This window comes from Narcine bancroftii, chromosome 11, assembly GCF_036971445.1.
Source record: "Narcine bancroftii isolate sNarBan1 chromosome 11, sNarBan1.hap1, whole genome shotgun sequence".
Classification (NCBI taxonomy): domain Eukaryota; kingdom Metazoa; phylum Chordata; class Chondrichthyes; order Torpediniformes; family Narcinidae; genus Narcine; species Narcine bancroftii.
The window spans coordinates 55,951,678-55,975,561 of record NC_091479.1 but is presented as its reverse complement, the minus strand read 5'-3'; the positions used below and the strand labels follow the sequence as shown (position 1 = coordinate 55,975,561).

The 23,884-nt window shown below is 59.6% G+C and overlaps 1 protein-coding gene across 1 annotated transcript in view; it reads left to right on the top strand.

The window, feature by feature from the left end:
* The window catches only part of LOC138745210 (serine/arginine repetitive matrix protein 2-like), a 190,770-nt gene that overhangs the window by 23,675 nt on the left and 143,211 nt on the right, over window positions 1-23,884 (top strand). Inside the window, exons 9-12 of the mRNA XM_069902273.1 lie at window positions 1,061-1,210; window positions 3,339-3,488; window positions 14,325-14,474; window positions 22,690-22,839. Of these exons, the coding sequence (XP_069758374.1) occupies window positions 1,061-1,210; window positions 3,339-3,488; window positions 14,325-14,474; window positions 22,690-22,839 (600 nt within the window). The remainder of the gene's footprint in view (window positions 1-1,060; window positions 1,211-3,338; window positions 3,489-14,324; window positions 14,475-22,689; window positions 22,840-23,884) is intronic.

Below are 23,884 nucleotides of genomic sequence, written 5' to 3'. Positions count from 1 at the left end.
AGAGCCGTCGTAACCCCTCTACCCAGAGTCGCCGTAACACCCACTACCCAGAGCCACCGTAACACCCATGACCCAGCGCCACTGTAACCCCATTACCGAGTGCCACCGTAACCCCACGACCCAGAACCACCATAACCCCACTACCCAGAGCCGTCGTAACCCCTCTACCCAGAGACACCGTAACTCCACTACCCAGAGCCACCTTAATCCCAATACCCAGAGCCACTGTAACCCCATGACCCAGAGCTACCATAATCCCACTACCCAGAGCCACCGTAACCCCTCTACCCAGAGCCTCTCTAACCACACTACCCAGAGCCCCGTAACCCCACAACCCAGAGCCACTGTAACCCCACTACCCAGAGCCTCTCTAACCACACTACCCAGAGCCGCCGTAACCCCACCACCCAGAGGGGTCTTAACCGCACCATCTAGAGCTGCCATAACCCCACCACCCAGAACCGCCGTAACCTCACCATCTAGAGCCGCCGTAACCCCACTACCCAGAGCCGCCGTAACCCCACCACCCAGTGCCACTGTAACCCCACTACCCAGAGCCACCATTACCCCACTACACAGAGCCACCATTACCCCACTACACAGAGGCACTGTATCCCCACTACCCAGAATCACCGTATCCCCACTTCTCAGAGCCACTGTATCCCAACGACCCAGAGCTACCATAATCCCACTACCCAGAGCCACCGTAACCCATCTACCCAGAGCCTCTCTAACTACACTACCCAGAGCTGCCGTAACCCCACCATCTAGAGCCGCAGTAACCCCACTACCCAGAGCCGCCGTAACCCCACCACCCAGTGCCACCGTAACCCCACTACCCAGAGCCACCATTACCCCACTACACAGAGGCACCGTATTCCCACTACCCAGAATCACCGTAGCCCCAATTCCCAGAGCCACCGTAACCTCACTACCCAGGGTCACCGTAACTCGACTACCCAGAGCCAATGTAACCCCACTACCCAGAGCCACCGTAACCGCACTACCCAGAGCCACCATAACCCCACTACCCAGAGCCACCATAACCCCACTCCCAGAGCCACCGTAATCCCACTACCAAGAGCCGCCTTAACCCCCAAGACCCAGAGCCGCCGTAACTCCATGACGCACAGTCGCCGTAACCACACGACCCAGAGCCGCCGTAACCGCACGACCCACAGCCGCCGTAACCCCACCGCCCAGAGCCGATGTAACCCCACTACCAAGAGCCGCTGTAACCCACAGTACCCAGAGCCACCGTAACACCACTACACAGAGCCACTACCAAGAGCCACCGTAACCCCACTACCCAAAGACACCGTAACCCCACTACCCAGAGCCACCGTAACCCCACTACCTAGAGTCACCGTAACCCCACTACCCAGAGCCACCGTAACTCCAAGACCCAGAGCCGCCGTAACCCCAAGATCCAGAGCCGCCGTAACTCCACGACACAGAGCCGCCGGAACCCCACGACCCAGAGCCGTCGTAACCCCACGACCCAGAGCCGCTGTAACCCCACTAGCCAGAGCTGCCGTAACCCCACCACCCAGAGGGGTCTTAACTCCACCATCTAGAGCTGCCATAACCCCACCACCCAGAACCGCCGTAACCCCACTACCCAGAGCCACCATAACCCTACTACCCAGAGCCACCGTAATCCCACTACCAAGAGCCGCCTCAACCCCCAAGACCCAGAGCCGCCGTAACTCCATGACGCACAACCGCCGTAACCCCACGACCCAGAGCCGCCGTAACCCCACGACCCACAGCCGCCGTAACCCCACCACCCTGAGCCGACGTAACCCCACTACCAAGAGCCGCTGTAACCCCCAGTACCCAGAGCCACCGTAACACCACTACCCAGAGCCACCTTAACACCACTACAGAGAGCCACAGTAACCCCACTACCCAAAGACACCGTAACCCCACTACCCAGAGCCGTCGTAACCCCACGACCCAGAGCCACTGTAACCCCACGACCCAGAGCCACCGGAACCCCACGACCCAGAGCCGTCATAACCCCACGACCCAGAGCCACCGTAGCCCCACTATCCAGAGCCGCCATAACCCCACCAGCCAGAGCCGCCGTAACCCCACCACCCAGAGGGGTCTTAAACCCAACATCTAGAGCTGCCATTACCCCACCACCCAGAACCGCCGTAACCCCACCATCTAGAACCGCCGTAACCCCACCACCCAATGCCACCGTAACCCCACCACCCAGAGCCACCATTACCCCACTACACAGAGGCACCGTATGCCCACTACCCAGAATCACCGTAGCCCCAATTCCCAGAGCCACCGTAACCTCACTACCCAGGGTCACCGTAACCCGACTACCCAGAGCCAATGTAACCCCACTACCCAGAGCTACCTTAATCCCACTACCCAGAGCCACCGTAACCCCACTACCCAGAGCCGTCGTAACCCCTCTACCCAGAGTCGCCGTAACACCCACTACCCAGAGCCACCGTAACACCCATGACCCAGCGCCACTGTAACACCATGACCCAGAACCACCGTAACCCCACTACCCAGAGCAGTCGTAACCCCTCTACCCAGAGACACCATAACCTCACTACCCAGAGCCACCGTAACCCCACTACCCAGAGCCACCGTAACGCCACTACCCAGAGCCACCGTAACCCCACCACCCAGAGCCACCGTAACCCCACCACCTAGAGCCACCGTAACCCCACTACCCAGAGCCACCGTATCCTCACTACCCAGAGCCTCCGTAACACCACTACCCAGGGTCACTGTAACCCGACTTCCCAGAGCCAATGTAACCCCACTACCCAGAGCCACCTTAATCCCACTACCCAGAGCCTCCGTAACACCCATGACCCAGCGCCACTGTAACCCCATTACCGAGTGCCACCGTAACCCCACGACCCAGAACCACCGTAACCCCACTACCCAGAGCCGTCGTAACCCCTCTACCCAGAGTCGCCGTAACACCCACTACCCAGAGCCACCGTAACACCCATGACCCAGCGCCACTGTAACCCCATTACCGAGTGCCACCGTAACCCCACGACCCAGAACCACCGTAACCCCACTACCCAGAGCCGTCGTAACCCCTCTACCCAGAGACACCGTAACTCCACTACCCAGAGCCACCTTAATCCCAATACCCAGAGCCACTGTAACCCCATGACCCAGAGCTACCATAATCCCACTACCCAGAGCCACCGTAACCCCTCTACCCAGAGCCTCTCTAACCACACGACCCAGTGCCACCGTAACCCCACTACCCAGAGCCACCGTAACACCCATGACCCAGCGCCACTGTAACCCCATTACCGAGTGCCACCATAACCCCACTCCCAGAGCCACCGTAATCCCACTACCAAGAGCCGCCTTAACCCCCAAGACCCAGAGCCGCCGTAAATCCATGACGCACAGTCGCCGTAACCACACGACCCAGAGCCGCCGTAACCGCACGACCCACAGCCGCCGTAACCCCACCGCCCAGAGCCGATGTAACCCCACTACCAAGAGCCACTGTAACCCACAGTACCCAGAGCCACCGTAACACCACTACACAGAGCCACTACCAAGAGCCACCGTAACCCCACTACCCAAAGACACCGTAACCCCACTACCCAGAGCCACCGTATCCCAATACCTAGAGTCACCGTAACCCCACTACCCAGAGCCACCATAACCCCAAGACCCAGATCCGCCGTAACCCCAAGATCCAGAGCCGCCGTAACTCCACGACACAGAGTTGCCGGAACCCCACGACCCAGAGCCGTCGTAACCCCATGACCCAGATCCGCTGTAACCCCACTAGTCAGAGCTGCCGTAACCCCACCACCCAGAGGGGTCTTAACTCCACCATCTAGAGCTGCCATAACCCCACCACCCAGAACCGCCGTAACCCCACTACCCAGAGCCACCATAACCCTACTACCCAGAGCCACCGTAATCCCACTACCAAGAGCCGCCTCAACCCCCAAGACCCAGAGCCGCCGTAACTCCATGACGCACAACCGCCGTAACCCCACGACCCAGAGCCGCCGTAACCCCACGACCCACAGCCGCCGTAACCCCACCACCCTGAGCCGACGTAACCCCACTACCAAGAGCCGCTGTAACCCCCAGTACCCAGAGCCACCGTAACACCACTACCCAGAGCCACCTTAACACCACTACAGAGAGCCACCGTAACCCCACTACCCAAAGACACCGTAACCCCACTACCCAGAGCCACCGCAACCCCACTACCCAGAGTCAACGTAACCCCACTACCCAGAGCCGACGTAACCCCAAGACCCAGAGCCGTCATAACCCCAAGACCCAGAGCCGCCGTAACTCCACGACACAGAGCAGCCGGAACCCCACTACCCAGAGCCGTCGTAACCCCACGACCCAGAGCCACTGTAACCCCACGACCCAGAGCCACCGGAACCCCACAACCCAGAGCCGTCATAACCCCACGACCCAGAGCCACCGTAACCCCACTATCCAGAACCGCCGTAACCCCACCATCTAGAACCGCCGTAACCCCACCACCCAATGCCACCGTAACCCCACCACCCAGAGCCACCATTACCCCACTACACAGAGGCACCGTATCCCCACTACCCAGAATCACCGTAGCCCCACTTCCCTGAGCCACCGTAACACCACTACCCAGGGTCAATGTAACCCGACTTCCCAGAGCCAATGTAACCCCACTACCCAGAGCCACCTTAATCCCACTACCCAGAGCCTCCGTAACACCCATGACCCAGCGCCACTGTAACCCCATTACCGAGTGCCACCGTAACCCCACGACCCAGAACCACCGTAACCCCACTACCCAGAGCCGTCGTAACCCCTCTACCCAGAGTCGCCGTAACACCCACTACCCAGAGCCACCGTAACACCCATGACCCAGCGCCACTGTAACCCCATTACCGAGTGCCACCGTAACCCCACGACCCAGAACCACCGTAACCCCACTACCCAGAGCCGTCGTAACCCCTCTACCCAGAGACACCGTAACTCCACTACCCAGAGCCACCTTAATCCCAATACCCAGAGCCACTGTAACCCCATGACCCAGAGCTACCATAATCCCACTACCCAGAGCGACCGTAACCCCTCTACCCAGAGCCTCTCTAACCACACTACCCAGAGCCACCGTAACCCCACTACCCAGAGCCACCGTAACACCCATGACCCAGCGCCACTGTAACCCCATTACCGAGTGCCACCATAACCCCACGACCCTGAACCACCGTAACCCCACTACCCAGAGCCGTCGTAACCCCTCTAACCAGAGTCGCCGTAACACCCACTACCCAGAGCCACCGTAACACCCATGACCCAGCGCCACTGTAACCCCATTACCGAGTGCCACCGTAACCCCACGACCCAGAACCACCGTAACCCCACTACCCAGAGCCGTCGTAACCCCTCTACCCAGAGACACCGTAACTCCACTACCCAGAGCCACCTTAATCCCAATACCCAGAGCCACTGTAACCCCATGACCCAGAGCTACCATAATCCCACTTCCCAGAGCCACCGTAACCCCTCTACCCAGAGTCTCTCTAACCACACTACCCAGAGCCACCGTAACCCCACAACCCAGAGCCACCGTAACCCCACTACCCAGAGCCTCTCTAACCACACTACCCAGAGCCGCCGTAACCCCACCACCCAGAGGTGTCTTAACCCCACCATCTAGAGCTGCCATAACCCCACCACCCAGAACCGCCGTAACCCCACCATCTAGAGCCGCCGTAACCCCACTACCCAGAGCCGCCGTAACCCCACCACCCAGTGCCACTGTAACCCCACTACCCAGAGCCACCATTACCCCACTACACAGAGCCACCATTACCCCACTACTCAGAGGCACTGTATCCCCACTACCCAGAATCACCGTAGCCCCACTTCTCAGAGCCACTGTAACCCCACGACCCAGAGCTACCATAATCCCACTACCCAGAGCCACCGTAACCCATCTACCCAGAGCCTCTCTAACCACACTACCCAGAGCCGCCGTAACCCCACCATCTAGAGCCGCCGTAACCCCACTACCCAGAGCCGCCGAAAGCCCACCACCCAGTGCCACCGTAACCCCACTACCCAGAGCCACCATTACCCCACTACACAGAGGCACCGTATGCCCACTACCCAGAATCACCGTAGCCCCAATTCCCAGAGCCACCGTAACCTCACTACCCAGGGTCACCGTAACCCGACTACCCAGAGCCAATGTAACCCCACTACCCAGAGCCACCGTAACCCCACTACCTAGAGTCACCGTAACCCCACTACCCAGAGCCACCGTAACCCCAAGACCCAGAGCCGCCGTAACCCCAAGATCCAGAGCCGCCGTAACTCCACGACACAGAGCCGCCGGAACCCCACGACCCAGAGCCGTCGTAACCCCACGACCCAGAGCCGCTGTAACCCCACTAGCCAGAGCTGCCGTAACCCCACCACCCAGAGGGGTCTTAACTCCACCATCTAGAGCTGCCATAACCCCACCACCGAGAACCGCCGTAACCCCACTACCCAGAGCCACCATAACCCTACTACCCAGAGCCACCGTAATCCCACTACCAAGAGCCGCCTCAACCCCCAAGACCCAGAGCCGCCGTAACTCCATGACGCACAACCGCCGTAACCCCACGACCCAGAGCCACCGTAACCCCACGACCCACAGCCGCCGTAACCCCACCACCCTCAGCCGACGTAACCCCACTACCAAGAGCCGCTATAACCCCCAGTACCCAGAGCCACCGTAACACCACTACCGAGAGCCACCTTAACACCACTACAGAGAGCCACCGTAACCCCACTACCCAAAGACACCGTAACCCCACTACCCAGAGCCACCGCAACCCCACTACCCAGAGTCAACGTAACCCCACTACCCAGAGCCGACGTAACCCCAAGACCCAGAGCCGTCATAACCCCAAGACCCAGAGCCGCCGTAACTCCACGACACAGAGCAGCCGGAACCCCACTACCCAGAGCCGTCGTAACCCCACGACCCAGAGCCACTGTAACCCCACGACCCAGAGCCACCGGAACCCCACGACCCAGAGCCGTCATAACCCCACGACCCAGAGCCACCGTAACCCCACTATCCAGAGCCGCCATAACCCCACCAGCCAGAGCCGCCGTAAATCCACCACCCAGAGGGGTCTTAACCCCACCATCTAGAGCTGCCATAACCCCACCACACAGAACCGCCGTAACCCCACCATCTAGAACCGCCGTAACCCCACCACCCAATGCCACCGTAACCCCACCACCCAGAGCCACCATTACCCCACTACACAGAGGCACCGTATCCCCACTACCCAGAATCACCGTAGCCCCACTTCCCTGAGCCACCGTAACACCACTACCCAGGGTCAATGTAACCCGACTTCCCAGAGCCAATGTAACCCCACTACCCAGAGCCACCTTAATCCCACTACCCAGAGCCTCCGTAACACCCATGACCCAGCGCCACTGTAACCCCATTACCGAGTGCCACCGTAACCCCACGACCCAGAACCACCGTAACCGCACTACCCAGAGCCGTCGTAACCCCTCTACCCAGAGACACCGTAACTCCACTACCCAGAGCCACCTTAATCCCAATACCCAGAGCCACTGTAACCCCATGACCCAGAGCTACCATAAACCCACTACCCAGAGCGACCGTAACCCCTCTACCCAGAGCCTCTCTAACCACACTACCCAGAGCCACCGTAACCCCACTACCCAGAGCCACCATAACACCCATGACCCAGCGCCACTGTAACCCCATTACCGAGTGCCACCATAACCCCACGACCCAGAACCACCGTAACCCCACTACCCAGAGCCGTCGTAACCCCTCTACCCAGAGTCGCCGTAACACCCACTACCCAGAGCCACCGTAACACCCATGACCCAGCGCCACTGTAACCCCATTACCGAGTGCCACCGTAACCCCATGACCCAGAACCACCGTAACCCCACTACCCAGAGCCGTCGTAACCCCTCTACCCAGAGACACCGTAACTCCACTACCCAGAGCCACCTTAATCCCAATACCCAGAGCCACTGTAACCCCATGACCCAGAGCTACCATAATCCCACTTCCCAGAGCCACCGTAACCCCTCTACCCAGAGCCTCTCTAACCACACTACCCAGAGCCACCGTAACCCCACAACCCAGAGCCACCGTAACCCCACTACCCAGAGCCTCTCTAACCACACTACCCAGAGCCGCCGTAACCCCACCACCCAGAGGTGTCTTAACCCCACCATCTAGAGCTGCCATAACCCCACCACCCAGAACCGCCGTAACCCCACCATCTAGAGCCGCCGTAACCCCACTACCCAGAGCCGCCGTAACCCCACCACCCAGTGCCACTGTAACCCCACTACCCAGAGCCACCATTACCCCACTACACAGAGCCACCATTACCCCACTACTCAGAGGCACTGTATCCCCACTACCCAGAATCACCGTAGCCCCACTTCTCAGAGCCACTGTAACCCCACGACCCAGAGCTACCATAATCCCACTACCCAGAGCCACCGTAACCCATCTACCCAGAGCCTCTCTAACCACACTACCCAGAGCCGCCGTAACCCCACCATCTAGAGCCGACGTAACCCCACTACCCAGAGCCGCCGTAAGCCCACCACCCAGTGCCACCGTAACCCCACTACCCAGAGCCACCATTACCCCACTACACAGAGGCACCGTATGCCCACTACCCAGAATCACCGTAGCCCCAATTCCCAGAGCCACCGTAACCTCACTACCCAGGGTCACCGTAACCCGACTACCCAGAGCCAATGTAACCCCACTACCCAGAGCTACCTTAATCCCACTACCCAGAGCCACCGTAACCCCACTACCCAGAGCCGTCATAACCCCTCTACCCAGAGTCCGTAACACCCACTACCCAGAGCCACCGTAACACCCATGACCCAGCGCCACTGTAACACCATGACCCAGAACCACCGTAACCCCACTACCCAGAGCAGTCGTAACCCCTCTACCCAGAGACACCGTAACCCCACTACCCAGAGCCACCGTAACCCCACTACCCAGAGCCACCGTAACCCCACTACCCAGAGCCACCGTAACGCCACTACCCAGAGCCACCGTAACCCCACCACCCAGAGCCACCGTAACCCCACCACCTAGAGCCACCGTAACCCCACTACCCAGAGCCACCGTAACCTCACTACCCAGAGCCACCGTAACTCCACTACCCAGAGCCACCAAAACCCCACCACCCAGAGCCACTACCCAGAGCCTCCGTAACCCCACCATCCAGAGCCTCCGTAACCCCACCACCCAGAGCCACCGTAACCCCACCACCCAGAGCCACCGTAACCCCACCACACAGAGCCACACTAAACCCATCACCATGAGCCACCGTAACCCCACTGCCCAGAGCCACCATAACCCCACTACCCAGAGCCACCGTAACCCCACTACCCAGAGCCACCGTAACCCCACCATCCAGAGCCACCGTAACCCCACCACCCAGAGCCAACCTAACTCCACCACCCAGAGCCACCGTAACCCCACCACCCAGAGCCAACCTAACCCCACCACCCAGAGCCTCCGTAGTCACACCACCCAGAGCCACCCTAACCCCACCACCCAGAGCCACCCTAACCCCACCACCCAGAGCCACCGTAACCCCACTACCCAGAGCCACCATAACCCCACTGCTCAGAGCCACCATAAACCCACTACCCAGAGCCACCGTAACCCCACTACCCAGAGCCACCTTAACCCCACTAACCAGAGCCACCGTATCCCCACTATCCAGAGCAACTGTAACCCCACTAACCAGAGCCACCGTGACCCCACTACCCAGAGCCGCCGTAACCCCATGACCCAGAGCCACCGTAATCCCACTACCCAGAGCCACCGTAACCCCAATACCCAGAGCCACCGAAACCGCACGACCCAGAGCCATCGTAACCCCACAATCCAGAGCCACCGTAACTCCACGACACAGAGCAGCCGGAACCCCACTACCCAGAGCCATCGTAACCCCACGACCCAGAGCCACTGTAACCCCACGACCCAGAGCCACTGTAACCCCACTACCCAGAGCCGTCGTAACCCCTCTACCCAGAGACACCGTAACTCCACTACGCAGAGCCACCTTAATCCCAATACCCAGAGCCACTGTAACCCCATGACCCAGAGCTACCATAATCCCACTACCCAGAGCCGTCGTAACCCCTCTACCCAGAGACACCGTAACTCCACTACCCAGAGCCACCTTAATCCCAATACCCAGAGACACCGTAACTCCACTACGCAGAGCCACCTTAATCCCAATACCCAGAGCCACTGTAACCCCATGACCCAGAGCTACCATAATCCCACTACCCAGAGCCACCGTAACCCCACTACCCAGAGCCACCGTAACACCCATGACCCAGCGCCACTGTAACCCCATTACCGAGTGCCACCATAACCCCACGACCCAGAACCACCGTAACCCCACTACCCAGAGCCGCCGTAACCCCATGACCCAGAGCCACCGTAATCCCACTACCCAGAGCCACCGTAACCCCAATACCCAGAGCCACCGAAACCGCACGACCCAGAGCCATCGTAACCCCACAATCCAGAGCCACCGTAACTCCACGACACAGAGCAGCCGGAACCCCACTACCCAGAGCCATCGTAACCCCACGACCCAGAGCCACTGTAACCCCACGACCCAGAGCCACTGTAACCCCACTACCCAGAGCCGTCGTAACCCCTCTACCCAGAGACACCGTAACTCCACTACGCAGAGCCACCTTAATCCCAATACCCAGAGCCACTGTAACCCCATGACCCAGAGCTACCATAATCCCACTACCCAGAGCCGTCGTAACCCCTCTACCCAGAGACACCGTAACTCCACTACCCAGAGCCACCTTAATCCCTCTACCCAGAGACACCGTAACTCCACTACGCAGAGCCACCTTAATCCCAATACCCAGAGCCACTGTAACCCCATGACCCAGAGCTACCATAATCCCACTACCCAGAGCCGTCGTAACCCCTCTACCCAGAGACACCGTAACTCCACTACCCAGAGCCACCTTAATCCCAATACCCAGAGACACCGTAACTCCACTACGCAGAGCCACCTTAATCCCAATACCCAGAGCCACTGTAACCCCATGACCCAGAGCTACCATAATCCCACTACCCAGAGCCACCGTAACCCCACTACCCAGAGCCACCGTAACACCCATGACCCAGCGCCACTGTAACCCCATTACCGAGTGCCACCATAACCCCACGACCCAGAACCACCGTAACACCACTATCCAGAGCCGTCGTAACCCCTCTACCCAGTCTCGCCGTAACACCCACTACCCAGAGCCACAGTAACACCCATGACCCAGCGCCACTGTAACCCCATTACCGAGTGCCACCGTAACCCCACGACCCAGATCCACCGTAACCCCACTACCCAGAGCCGTCGTAACCCCTCTACCCAGAGACACCGTAACTCCACTACCCAAAGCCACCTTAATCCCAATACCCAGAGCCACTGTAACCCCACCACCCAGAGGGGTCTTAACCCCACCATCTAGAGCTGCCATAACTCCACCACCCAGAACTGCCGTAACCCCACCATCTAGAGCCGCCGTAACCCCACTACCCAGAGCCGCCGTAACCCCACCACCCAGTGCCACCGTAACCCCACTACCCAGAGCCACCATTACCCCACTACACAGAGGCACCGTATCCCCACTACCCAGAATCACCGTAGCCCCACTTCCCAGAGCCACCGTAACACCACTACCCAGGGTCACCGTAACCCGACTTCCCAGAGCCAATGTAACCCCACTACCCAGAGCCACCGTAACACCCATGACCCAGCGCCACTGTAACCCCATTACCGAGTGCCACCGTAACCCCACGACCCAGAACCACCGTAACCCCACTACCCAGAGCCGTCGTAACCCCTCTACCCAGAGTCGCCGTAACACCCACTACCCAGAGCCACCGTAACACCCATGACCCAGCGCCACTGTAACCCCATTACCGAGTGCCACCGTAACCCCACGACCCAGAACCACCATAACCCCACTACCCAGAGCCGTCGTAACCCCTCTACCCAGAGACACCGTAACTCCACTACCCAGAGCCACCTTAATCCCAATACCCAGAGGCACTGTAACCCCATGACCCAGAGCTACCATAATCCCACTACCCAGAGCCACCGTAACCCCTCTACCCAGAGCCTCTCTAACCACACTACCCAGAGCCACCGTAACCCCACAACCCAGAGCCACCGTAACCCCACTACCCAGAGCCTCTCTAACCACACTACCCAGAGCCGCCGTAACCCCACCACCCAGAGGGGTCTTAACCGCACCATCTAGAGCTGCCATAACCCCACCACCCAGAACCGCCGTAACCTCACCATCTAGAGCCGCCATGACCCCACTACCCAGAGCCGCCGTAACCCCACCACCCAGTGCCACTGTAACCCCACTACCCAGAGCCACCATTACCCCACTACACAGAGCCACCATTACCCCACTACACAGAGGCACTGTATCCCCAATACCCAGAATCACCGTAGCCCCACTTCTCAGAGCCACTGTATCCCCACGACCCAGAGCTACCATAATCCCACTACCCAGAGCCACCGTAACCCATCTACCCAGAGCCTCTCTAACTACACTACCCAGAGCCGCCGTAACCCCACCATCTAGAGCCGCAGTAACCCCACTACCCAGAGCCGCCGTAACCCCACCACCCAGTGCCACCGTAACCCCACTACCCAGAGCCACCATTACCCCACTACACAGAGGCACTGTATCCCCACTACCCAGAATCACCGTAGCCCAACTTCTCAGAGCCACTGTAACCCCACGACCCAGAGCTACCATAATCCCACTACCCAGAGCCACCGTAACCCATCTACCCAGAGCCTCTCTAACCACACTACCCAGAGCCACCGGAACCCCACGACCCAGAGCCGTCATAACCCCACGACCCAGAGCCACCGTAACCCCACTATCCAGAGCCGCCATAACCCCACCAGCCAGAGCCGCCGTAACCCCACCACCCAGAGGGGTCTTTACCCCACCATCTAGAGCTGCCATAACCCCACCACCCAGAACCGCCGTAACCCCACCATCTAGAACCGCCGTAACCCCACCACCCAATGCCACCGTAACCCCACCACCCAGAGCCACCATTACCCCACTACACAGAGGCACCGTATGCCCACTACCCAGAATCACCGTAGCCCCAATTCCCAGAGCCACCGTAACCTCACTACCCAGGGTCACCGTAACCCGACTACCCAGAGCCAATGTAACCCCACTACCCAGAGCTACCATAATCCCACTACCCAGAGCCACCGTAACCCCACTACCCAGAGCCGTCGTAACCCCTCTACCCAGAGTCGCAGTAACACCCACTACCCAGAGCCACCGTAACACCCATGACCCAGCGCCACTGTAACACCATGACCCAGAACCACCGTAACCCCACTACCCAGAGCAGTCGTAACCCCTCTACCCAGAGACACCGTAACCTCACTACCCAGAGCCACCGTAACCCCACTACCCAGAGCCACCGTAACCCCACTACCCAGAGCCACCGTAATGCCACTACCCAGAGCCACCGTAACCCCACCACCCAGAGCCACCGTAACCCCACCACCTAGAGCCACCGTAACCCCACTACCCAGAGCCACCGTAACCTCACTACCCAGAGCCACCGTAACTCCACTACCCAGAGCCACTGAAACCCCACCACCCAGAGCCACTACCCAGAGCCTCCGTAACACCACTACCCAGAGCCACCTTAATCCCACTACCCAGAGCCTCCGTAACACCCATGACCCAGCGCCACTGTAACCCCATTACCGAGTGCCACCGTAACCCCACGACCCAGAACCACCGTAACCCCACTACCCAGAGCCGTCGTAACCCCTCTACCCAGAGTCGCCGTAACACCCACTACCCAGAGCCACCGTAACACCCATGACCCAGCGCCACTGTAACCCCATTACCGAGTGCCACCGTAACCCCACGACCCAGAACCACCGTAACCCCACTACCCAGAGCCGTCGTAACCCCTCTACCCAGAGACACCATAACTCCACTACCCAGAGCCACCTTAATCCCAATACCCAGAGCCACTGTAACACCATGACCCAGAGCTACCATAATCCCACTACCCAGAGCCACCATAACCCCTCTACCCAGAGCCTCTCTAACCACACTACCCAGAGCCACCGTAACCCCACTACCCAGAGCCACCGTAACACCCATGACCCAGCGCCACTGTAACCCCATTACCGAGTGCCACCATAACCCCACTCCCAGAGCCACCGTAATCCCACTACCAAGAGCCGCCTTAACCCCCAAGACCCAGAGCCGCCGTAACTCCATGACGCTCAGTCGCCGTAACCACACGACCCAGAGCCGCCGTAACCGCACGACCCACAGCCGCCGTAACCCCACCGCCCAGAGCCGATGTAACCCCACTACCAAGAGCCGCTGTAACCCACAGTACCCAGAGCCACCGTAACACCACTACACAGAGCCACTACCAAGAGCCACCGTAACCCCACTACCCAAAGACACCGTAACCCCACTACCCAGAGCCACCGTAACACCACTACCTAGAGTCACCGTAACCCCACTACCCAGATCCACCGTAACCCCAAGACCCAGAGCCGCCGTAACCCCAAGATCCAGAGCCGCCGTAACTCCACGACACAGAGCCGCCGGAACCCCACGACCCAGAGCCGTCGTAACCCCACGACCCAGAGCCGCTGTAACCCCACTAGCCAGAGCTGCCATAACCCCACCACCCAGAGGGGTCTTAACTCCACCATCTAGAGCTGCCATAACCCCACCACCCAGAACCGCCGTAACCCCACTACCCAGAGCCACCATAACCCTACTACCCAGAGCCACCGTAATCCCACTACCAAGAGCCGCCTCAACCCCCAAGACCCAGAGCCGCCGTAACTCCATGATGCACAACCGCCGTAACCCCACGACCCAGAGCCGCCGTAACCCCACGACCCACAGCCGCCGTAACCCCACCACCCTGAGCCGACGTAACCCCACTACCAAGAGCCGCTGTAACCCCCAGTACCCAGAGCCACCGTAACACCACTACCCAGAGCCACCTCAACACCACTACAGAGAGCCACCGTAACCCCACTACCCAAAGACACCGTAACCCCACTACCCAGAGCCACCGCAACCCCACTACCCAGAGTCAACGTAACCCCACTACCCAGAGCCGACGTAACCCCAAGACCCAGAGCCGTCATAACCCCAAGACCCAGAGCCGCCGTAACTCCACGACACAGAGCAGCCGGAACCCCACTACCCAGAGCCGTCGTAACCCCACGACCCAGAGCCACTGTAACCCCACGACCCAGAGCCACCGGAACCCCACGACCCAGAGCCGTCATAACCCCACGACCCAGAGCCACCGTAACCCCACTATCCAGAGCCGCCATAACCCCACCAGCCAGAGCCGCCGTAAATCCACCACCCAGAGGGGTCTTAACCCCACCATCTAGAGCTGCCATAACCCCACCACCCAGAACCGCCGTAACCCCACCATCTAGAACCGCCGTAACCCCACCACCCAATGCCACCGTAACCCCACCACCCAGAGCCACCATTACCCCACTACACAGAGGCACCGTATCCCCACTACCCAGAATCACCGTAGCCCCACTTCCCTGAGCCACCGTAACACCATTACCCAGGGTCAATGTAACCCGACTTCCCAGAGCCAATGTAACCCCACTACCCAGAGCCACCTTAATCCCACTACCCAGAGCCTCCGTAACACCCATGACCCAGCGCCACTGTAACCCCATTACCGAGTGCCACCGTAACCCCACGACCCAGAACCACCGTAACCCCACTACCCAGAGCCGTCGTAACCCCTCTACCCAGAGTCGCCGTAACACCCACTACCCAGAGCCACCGTAACACCCATGACCCAGCGCAACTGTAACCCCATTACCGAGTGCCACCATAACCCCACGACCCAGAACCACCGTAACCCCACTACCCAGAGCCGTCGTAACCCCTCTACCCAGAGACACCGTAACTCCACTACCCAGAGCCACCTTAATCCCAATACCCAGAGCCACTGTAACCCCATGACCCAGAGCTACCATAATCCCACTACCCAGAGCGACCGTAACCCCTCTACCCAGAGCCTCTCTAACCACACTACCCAGAGCCACCGTAACCCCACTACCCAGAGCCACCGTAACACCCATGACCCAGCGCCACTGTAACCCCATTACCGAGTGCCACCATAACCCCACGACCCAGAACCACCGTAACCCCACTACCCAGAGCCGTCGTAACCCCTCTACCCAGAGTCGCCGTAACACCCACTACCAAGAGCCACCGTAACACCCATGACCCAGCGCCACTGTAACCCCATTACCGAGTGCCACCGTAACCCCACGACCCAGAACCACCGTAACCCCACTACCCAGAGCCGTCGTAACCCCTCTACCCAGAGACACCGTAACTCCACTACCCAGAGCCACATTAATCCCAATACCCAGAGCCACTGTAACCCCATGACCCAGAGCTACCATAATCCCACTTCCCAGAGCCACCGTAACCCCTCTACCCAGAGCCTCTCTAACCACACTAACCAGAGCCACCGTAACCCCACAACCCAGAGCCACCATAACCCCACTACCCAGATCCTCTCTAACCACACTACCCAGAGCCGCCGTAACCCCACCACCCAGAGGGGTCTTAACCCCACCATCTAGAGCTGCCATAACCCCACCACCCAGAACCGCCGTAACCCCACCATCTAGAGCCGCCGTAACCCCACTACCCAGAGCCGCCGTAACCCCACCACCCAGTGCCACTGTAACCGCACTACCCAGAGCCACTATTACCCCACTACACAGAGCCACCATTACCCCACTACTCAGAGGCACTGTATCCCCACTACCCAGAATCACCGTAGCCCCACTTCTCAGAGCCACTGTAACCCCACGACCCAGAGCTAGCATAATCCCACTACCCAGAGCCACCGTAACCCATCTACCCAGAGCCTCTCTAACCACACTACCCAGAGCCGCCGTAACCCCACCATCTAGAGCCGCCGTAACCCCACTACCCAGAGCCGCCGTAAGCCCACCACCCAGTGCCACCGTAACACCACTACCCAGAGCAACCATTACCCCACTACACAGAGGCACCGTATGCCCACTACCCAGAATCACCGTAGCCCCAATTCCCAGAGCCACCGTAACCTCACTACCCAGGGTCACCGTAACCCGACTACCCAGAGCCAATGTAACCCCACTACCCAGAGCTACCTTAATCCCACTACCCAGAGCCACCGTAACCCCACTACCCAGAGCCGTCGTAACCCCTCTACCCAGAGTCGCCGTAACACCCACTACCCAGAGCCACCGTAACACCCATGACCCAGCGCCACTGTAACACCATGACCCAGAACCACCGTAACCCCACTACCCAGAGCAGTCGTAACCCCTCTACCCAGAGACACCGTAACCCCACTACCCAGAGCCACCGTAACCCCACTACCCAGAGCCACCGTAACCCCACTACCCAGAGCCACCGTAACGCCACTACCCAGAGCCACCGTAACCCCACCACCCAGAGCCACCGTAACCCCACCACCTAGAGCCACCGTAACCCCACTACCCAGAGCCACCGTAACCTCACTACCCAGAGCCACCGTAACTCCACTACCCAGAGCCACCAAAACCCCACCACCCAGAGCCACTACCCAGAGCCTCCGTAACCCCACCATCCAGAGCCTCCGTAACCCCACCACCCAGAGCCACCGTAACCCCACCACCCAGAGCCACCGTAACCCCACCACACAGAGCCACACTAAACCCATCACCCTGAGCCACCGTAACCCCACTGCCCAGAGCCACCATAACCCCACTACCCAGAGCCACCGTAACCCCACTACCCAGAGCCACCGTAACCCCACCATCCAGAGCCACCGTAACCCCACCACCCAGAGCCAACCTAACTCCACCACCCAGAGCCACCGTAACCCCACCACCCAGAGCCAACCTAACCCCACCACCCAGAGCCTCCGTAGTCACACCACCCAGAGCCACCCTAACCCCACCACCCAGAGCCACCCTAACCCCACCACCCAGAGCCACCGTAACCCCACTACCCAGAGCCACCATAACCCCACTGCTCAGAGCCACCATAAACCCACTACCCAGAGCCACCGTAACCCCACTACCCAGAGCCACCTTAACCCCACTAACCAGAGCCACCGTATCCCCACTATCCAGAGCAACTGTAACCCCACTAACCAGAGCCACCGTGACCCCACTACCCAGAGCCGCCGTAACCCCATGACCCAGAGCCACCGTAATCCCACTACCCAGAGCCACCGTAACCCCAATACCCAGAGCCACCGAAACCGCACGACCCAGAGCCATCGTAACCCCACAATCCAGAGCCACCGTAACTCCACGACACAGAGCAGCCGGAACCCCACTACCCAGAGCCATCGTAACCCCACGACCCAGAGCCACTGTAACCCCACGACCCAGAGCCACTGTAACCCCACTACCCAGAGCCGTCGTAACCCCTCTACCCAGAGACACCGTAACTCCACTACGCAGAGCCACCTTAATCCCAATACCCAGAGCCACTGTAACCCCATGACCCAGAGCTACCATAATCCCACTACCCAGAGCCGTCGTAACCCCTCTACCCAGAGACACCGTAACTCCACTACCCAGAGCCACCTTAATCCCAATACCCAGAGACACCGTAACTCCACTACGCAGAGCCACCTTAATCCCAATACCCAGAGCCACTGTAACCCCATGACCCAGAGCTACCATAATCCCACTACCCAGAGCCACCGTAACCCCACTACCCAGAGCCACCGTAACACCCATGACCCAGCGCCACTGTAACCCCATTACCGAGTGCCACCATAACCCCACGACCCAGAACCACCGTAACCCCACTACCCAGAGCCGCCGTAACCCCATGACCCAGAGCCACCGTAATCCCACTACCCAGAGCCACCGTAACCCCAATACCCAGAGCCACCGAAACCGCACGACCCAGAGCCATCGTAACCCCACAATCCAGAGCCACCGTAACTCCACGACACAGAGCAGCCGGAACCCCACTACCCAGAGCCATCGTAACCCCACGACCCAGAGCCACTGTAACCCCACGACCCAGAGCCACTGTAACCCCACTACCCAGAGCCGTCGTAACCCCTCTACCCAGAGACACCGTAACTCCACTACGCAGAGCCACCTTAATCCCAATACCCAGAGCCACTGTAACCCCATGACCCAGAGCTACCATAATCCCACTACCCAGAGCCGTCGTAACCCCTCTACCCAGAGACACCGTAACTCCACTACCCAGAGCCACCTTAATCCCTCTACCCAGAGACACCGTAACTCCACTACGCAGAGCCACCTTAATCCCAATACCCAGAGCCACTGTAACCCCATGACCCAGAGCTACCATAATCCCACTACCCAGAGCCGTCGTAACCCCTCTACCCAGAGACACCGTAACTCCACTACCCAGAGCCACCTTAATCCCAATACCCAGAGACACCGTAACTCCACTACGCAGAGCCACCTTAATCCCAATACCCAGAGCCACTGTAACCCCATGACCCAGAGCTACCATAATCCCACTACCCAGAGCCACCGTAACCCCACTACCCAGAGCCACCGTAACACCCATGACCCAGCGCCACTGTAACCCCATTACCGAGTGCCACCATAACCCCACGACCCAGAACCACCGTAACACCACTATCCAGAGCCGTCGTAACCCCTCTACCCAGAGACACCGTAACTCCACTACCCAAAGCCACCTTAATCCCAATACCCAGAGCCACTGTAACCCCACCACCCAGAGGGGTCTTAACCCCACCATCTAGAGCTGCCATAACTCCACCACCCAGAACTGCCGTAACCCCACCATCTAGAGCCGCCGTAACCCCACTACCCAGAGCCGCCGTAACCCCACCACCCAGTGCCACCGTAACCCCACTACCCAGAGCCACCATTACCCCACTACACAGAGGCACCGTATCCCCACTACCCAGAATCACCGTAGCCCCACTTCCCAGAGCCACCGTAACACCACTACCCAGGGTCACCGTAACCCGACTTCCCAGAGCCAATGTAACCCCACTACCCAGAGCCACCGTAACACCCATGACCCAGCGCCACTGTAACCCCATTACCGAGTGCCACCGTAACCCCACGACCCAGAACCACCGTAACCCCACTACCCAGAGCCGTCGTAACCCCTCTACCCAGAGTCGCCGTAACACCCACTACCCAGAGCCACCGTAACACCCATGACCCAGCGCCACTGTAACCCCATTACCGAGTGCCACCGTAACCCCACGACCCAGAACCACCATAACCCCACTACCCAGAGCCGTCGTAACCCCTCTACCCAGAGACACCGTAACTCCACTACCCAGAGCCACCTTAATCCCAATACCCAGAGGCACTGTAACCCCATGACCCAGAGCTACCATAATCCCACTACCCAGAGCCACCGTAACCCCTCTACCCAGAGCCTCTCTAACCACACTACCCAGAGCCACCGTAACCCCACAACCCAGAGCCACCGTAACCCCACTACCCAGAGCCTCTCTAACCACACTACCCAGAGCCGCCGTAACCCCACCACCCAGAGGGGTCTTAACCGCACCATCTAGAGCTGCCATAACCCCACCACCCAGAACCGCCGTAACCTCACCATCTAGAGCCGCCATGACCCCACTACCCAGAGCCGCCGTAACCCCACCACCCAGTGCCACTGTAACCCCACTACCCAGAGCCACCATTACCCCACTACACAGAGCCACCATTACCCCACTACACAGAGGCACTGTATCCCCAATACCCAGAATCACCGTAGCCCCACTTCTCAGAGCCACTGTATCCCCACGACCCAGAGCTACCATAATCCCACTACCCAGAGCCACCGTAACCCATCTACCCAGAGCCTCTCTAACTACACTACCCAGAGCCGCCGTAACCCCACCATCTAGAGCCGCAGTAACCCCACTACCCAGAGCCGCCGTAACCCCACCACCCAGTGCCACCGTAACCCCACTACCCAGAGCCACCATTACCCCACTACACAGAGGCACTGTATCCCCACTACCCAGAATCACCGTAGCCCAACTTCTCAGAGCCACTGTAACCCCACGACCCAGAGCTACCATAATCCCACTACCCAGAGCCACCGTAACCCATCTACCCAGAGCCTCTCTAACCACACTACCCAGAGCCACCGGAACCCCACGACCCAGAGCCGTCATAACCCCACGACCCAGAGCCACCGTAACCCCACTATCCAGAGCCGCCATAACCCCACCAGCCAGAGCCGCCGTAACCCCACCACCCAGAGGGGTCTTTACCCCACCATCTAGAGCTGCCATAACCCCACCACCCAGAACCGCCGTAACCCCACCATCTAGAACCGCCGTAACCCCATCACCCAATGCCACCGTAACCCCACCACCCAGAGCCACCATTACCCCACTACACAGAGGCACCGTATGCCCACTACCCAGAATCACCGTAGCCCCAATTCCCAGAGCCACCGTAACCTCACTACCCAGGGTCACCGTAACCCGACTACCCAGAGCCAATGTAACCCCACTACCCAGAGCTACCATAATCCCACTACCCAGAGCCACCGTAACCCCACTACCCAGAGCCGTCGTAACCCCTCTACCCAGAGTCGCAGTAACACCCACTACCCAGAGCCACCGTAACACCCATGACCCAGCGCCACTGTAACACCATGACCCAGAACCACCGTAACCCCACTACCCAGAGCAGTCGTAACCCCTCTACCCAGAGACACCGTAACCTCACTACCCAGAGCCACCGTAACCCCACTACCCAGAGCCACCGTAACCCCACTACCCAGAGCCACCGTAATGCCACTACCCAGAGCCACCGTAACCCCACCACCCAGAGCCACCGTAACCCCACCACCTAGAGCCACCGTAACCCCACTACCCAGAGCCACCGTAACCTCACTACCCAGAGCCACCGTAACTCCACTACCCAGAGCCACTGAAACCCCACCACCCAGAGCCACTACCCAGAGCCTCCGTAACACCACTACCCAGAGCCACCTTAATCCCACTACCCAGAGCCTCCGTAACACCCATGACCCAGCGCCACTGTAACCCCATTACCGAGTGCCACCGTAACCCCACGACCCAGAACCACCGTAACCCCACTACCCAGAGCCGTCGTAACCCCTCTACCCAGAGTCGCCGTAACACCCACTACCCAGAGCCACCGTAACACCCATGACCCAGCGCCACTGTAACCCCATTACCGAGTGCCACCGTAACCCCACGACCCAGAACCACCGTAACCCCACTACCCAGAGCCGTCGTAACCCCTCTACCCAGAGACACCATAACTCCACTACCCAGAGCCACCTTAATCCCAATACCCAGAGCCACTGTAACACCATGACCCAGAGCTACCATAATCCCACTACCCAGAGCCACCATAACCCCTCTACCCAGAGCCTCTCTAACCACACTACCCAGAGCCACCGTAACCCCACTACCCAGAGCCACCGTAACACCCATGACCCAGCGCCACTGTAACCCCATTACCGAGTGCCACCATAACCCCACTCCCAGAGCCACCGTAATCCCACTACCAAGAGCCGCCTTAACCCCCAAGACCCAGAGCCGCCGTAACTCCATGACGCTCAGTCGCCGTAACCACACGACCCAGAGCCGCCGTAACCGCACGACCCACAGCCGCCGTAACCCCACCGCCCAGAGCCGATGTAACCCCACTACCAAGAGCCGCTGTAACCCACAGTACCCAGAGCCACCGTAACACCACTACACAGAGCCACTACCAAGAGCCACCGTAACCCCACTACCCAAAGACACCGTAACCCCACTACCCAGAGCCACCGTAACACCACTACCTAGAGTCACCGTAACCCCACTACCCAGATCCACCGTAACCCCAAGACCCAGAGCCGCCGTAACCCCAAGATCCAGAGCCGCCGTAACTCCACGACACAGAGCCGCCGGAACCCCACGACCCAGAGCCGTCGTAACCCCACGACCCAGAGCCGCTGTAACCCCACTAGCCAGAGCTGCCATAACCCCACCACCCAGAGGGGTCTTAACTCCACCATCTAGAGCTGCCATAACCCCACCACCCAGAACCGCCGTAACCCCACTACCCAGAGCCACCATAACCCTACTACCCAGAGCCACCGTAATCCCACTACCAAGAGCCGCCTCAACCCCCAAGACCCAGAGCCGCCGTAACTCCATGATGCACAACCGCCGTAACCCCACGACCCAGAGCCGCCGTAACCCCACGACCCACAGCCGCCGTAACCCCACCACCCTGAGCCGACGTAACCCCACTACCAAGAGCCGCTGTAACCCCCAGTACCCAGAGCCACCGTAACACCACTACCCAGAGCCACCTCAACACCACTACAGAGAGCCACCGTAACCCCACTACCCAAAGACACCGTAACCCCACTACCCAGAGCCACCGCAACCCCACTACCCAGAGTCAACGTAACCCCACTACCCAGAGCCGACGTAACCCCAAGACCCAGAGCCGTCATAACCCCAAGACCCAGAGCCGCCGTAACTCCACGACACAGAGCAGCCGGAACCCCACTACCCAGAGCCGTCGTAACCCCACGACCCAGAGCCACTGTAACCCCACGACCCAGAGCCACCGGAACCCCACGACCCAGAGCCGTCATAACCCCACGACCCAGAGCCACCGTAACCCCACTATCCAGAGCCGCCATAACCCCACCAGCCAGAGCCGCCGTAAATCCACCACCCAGAGGG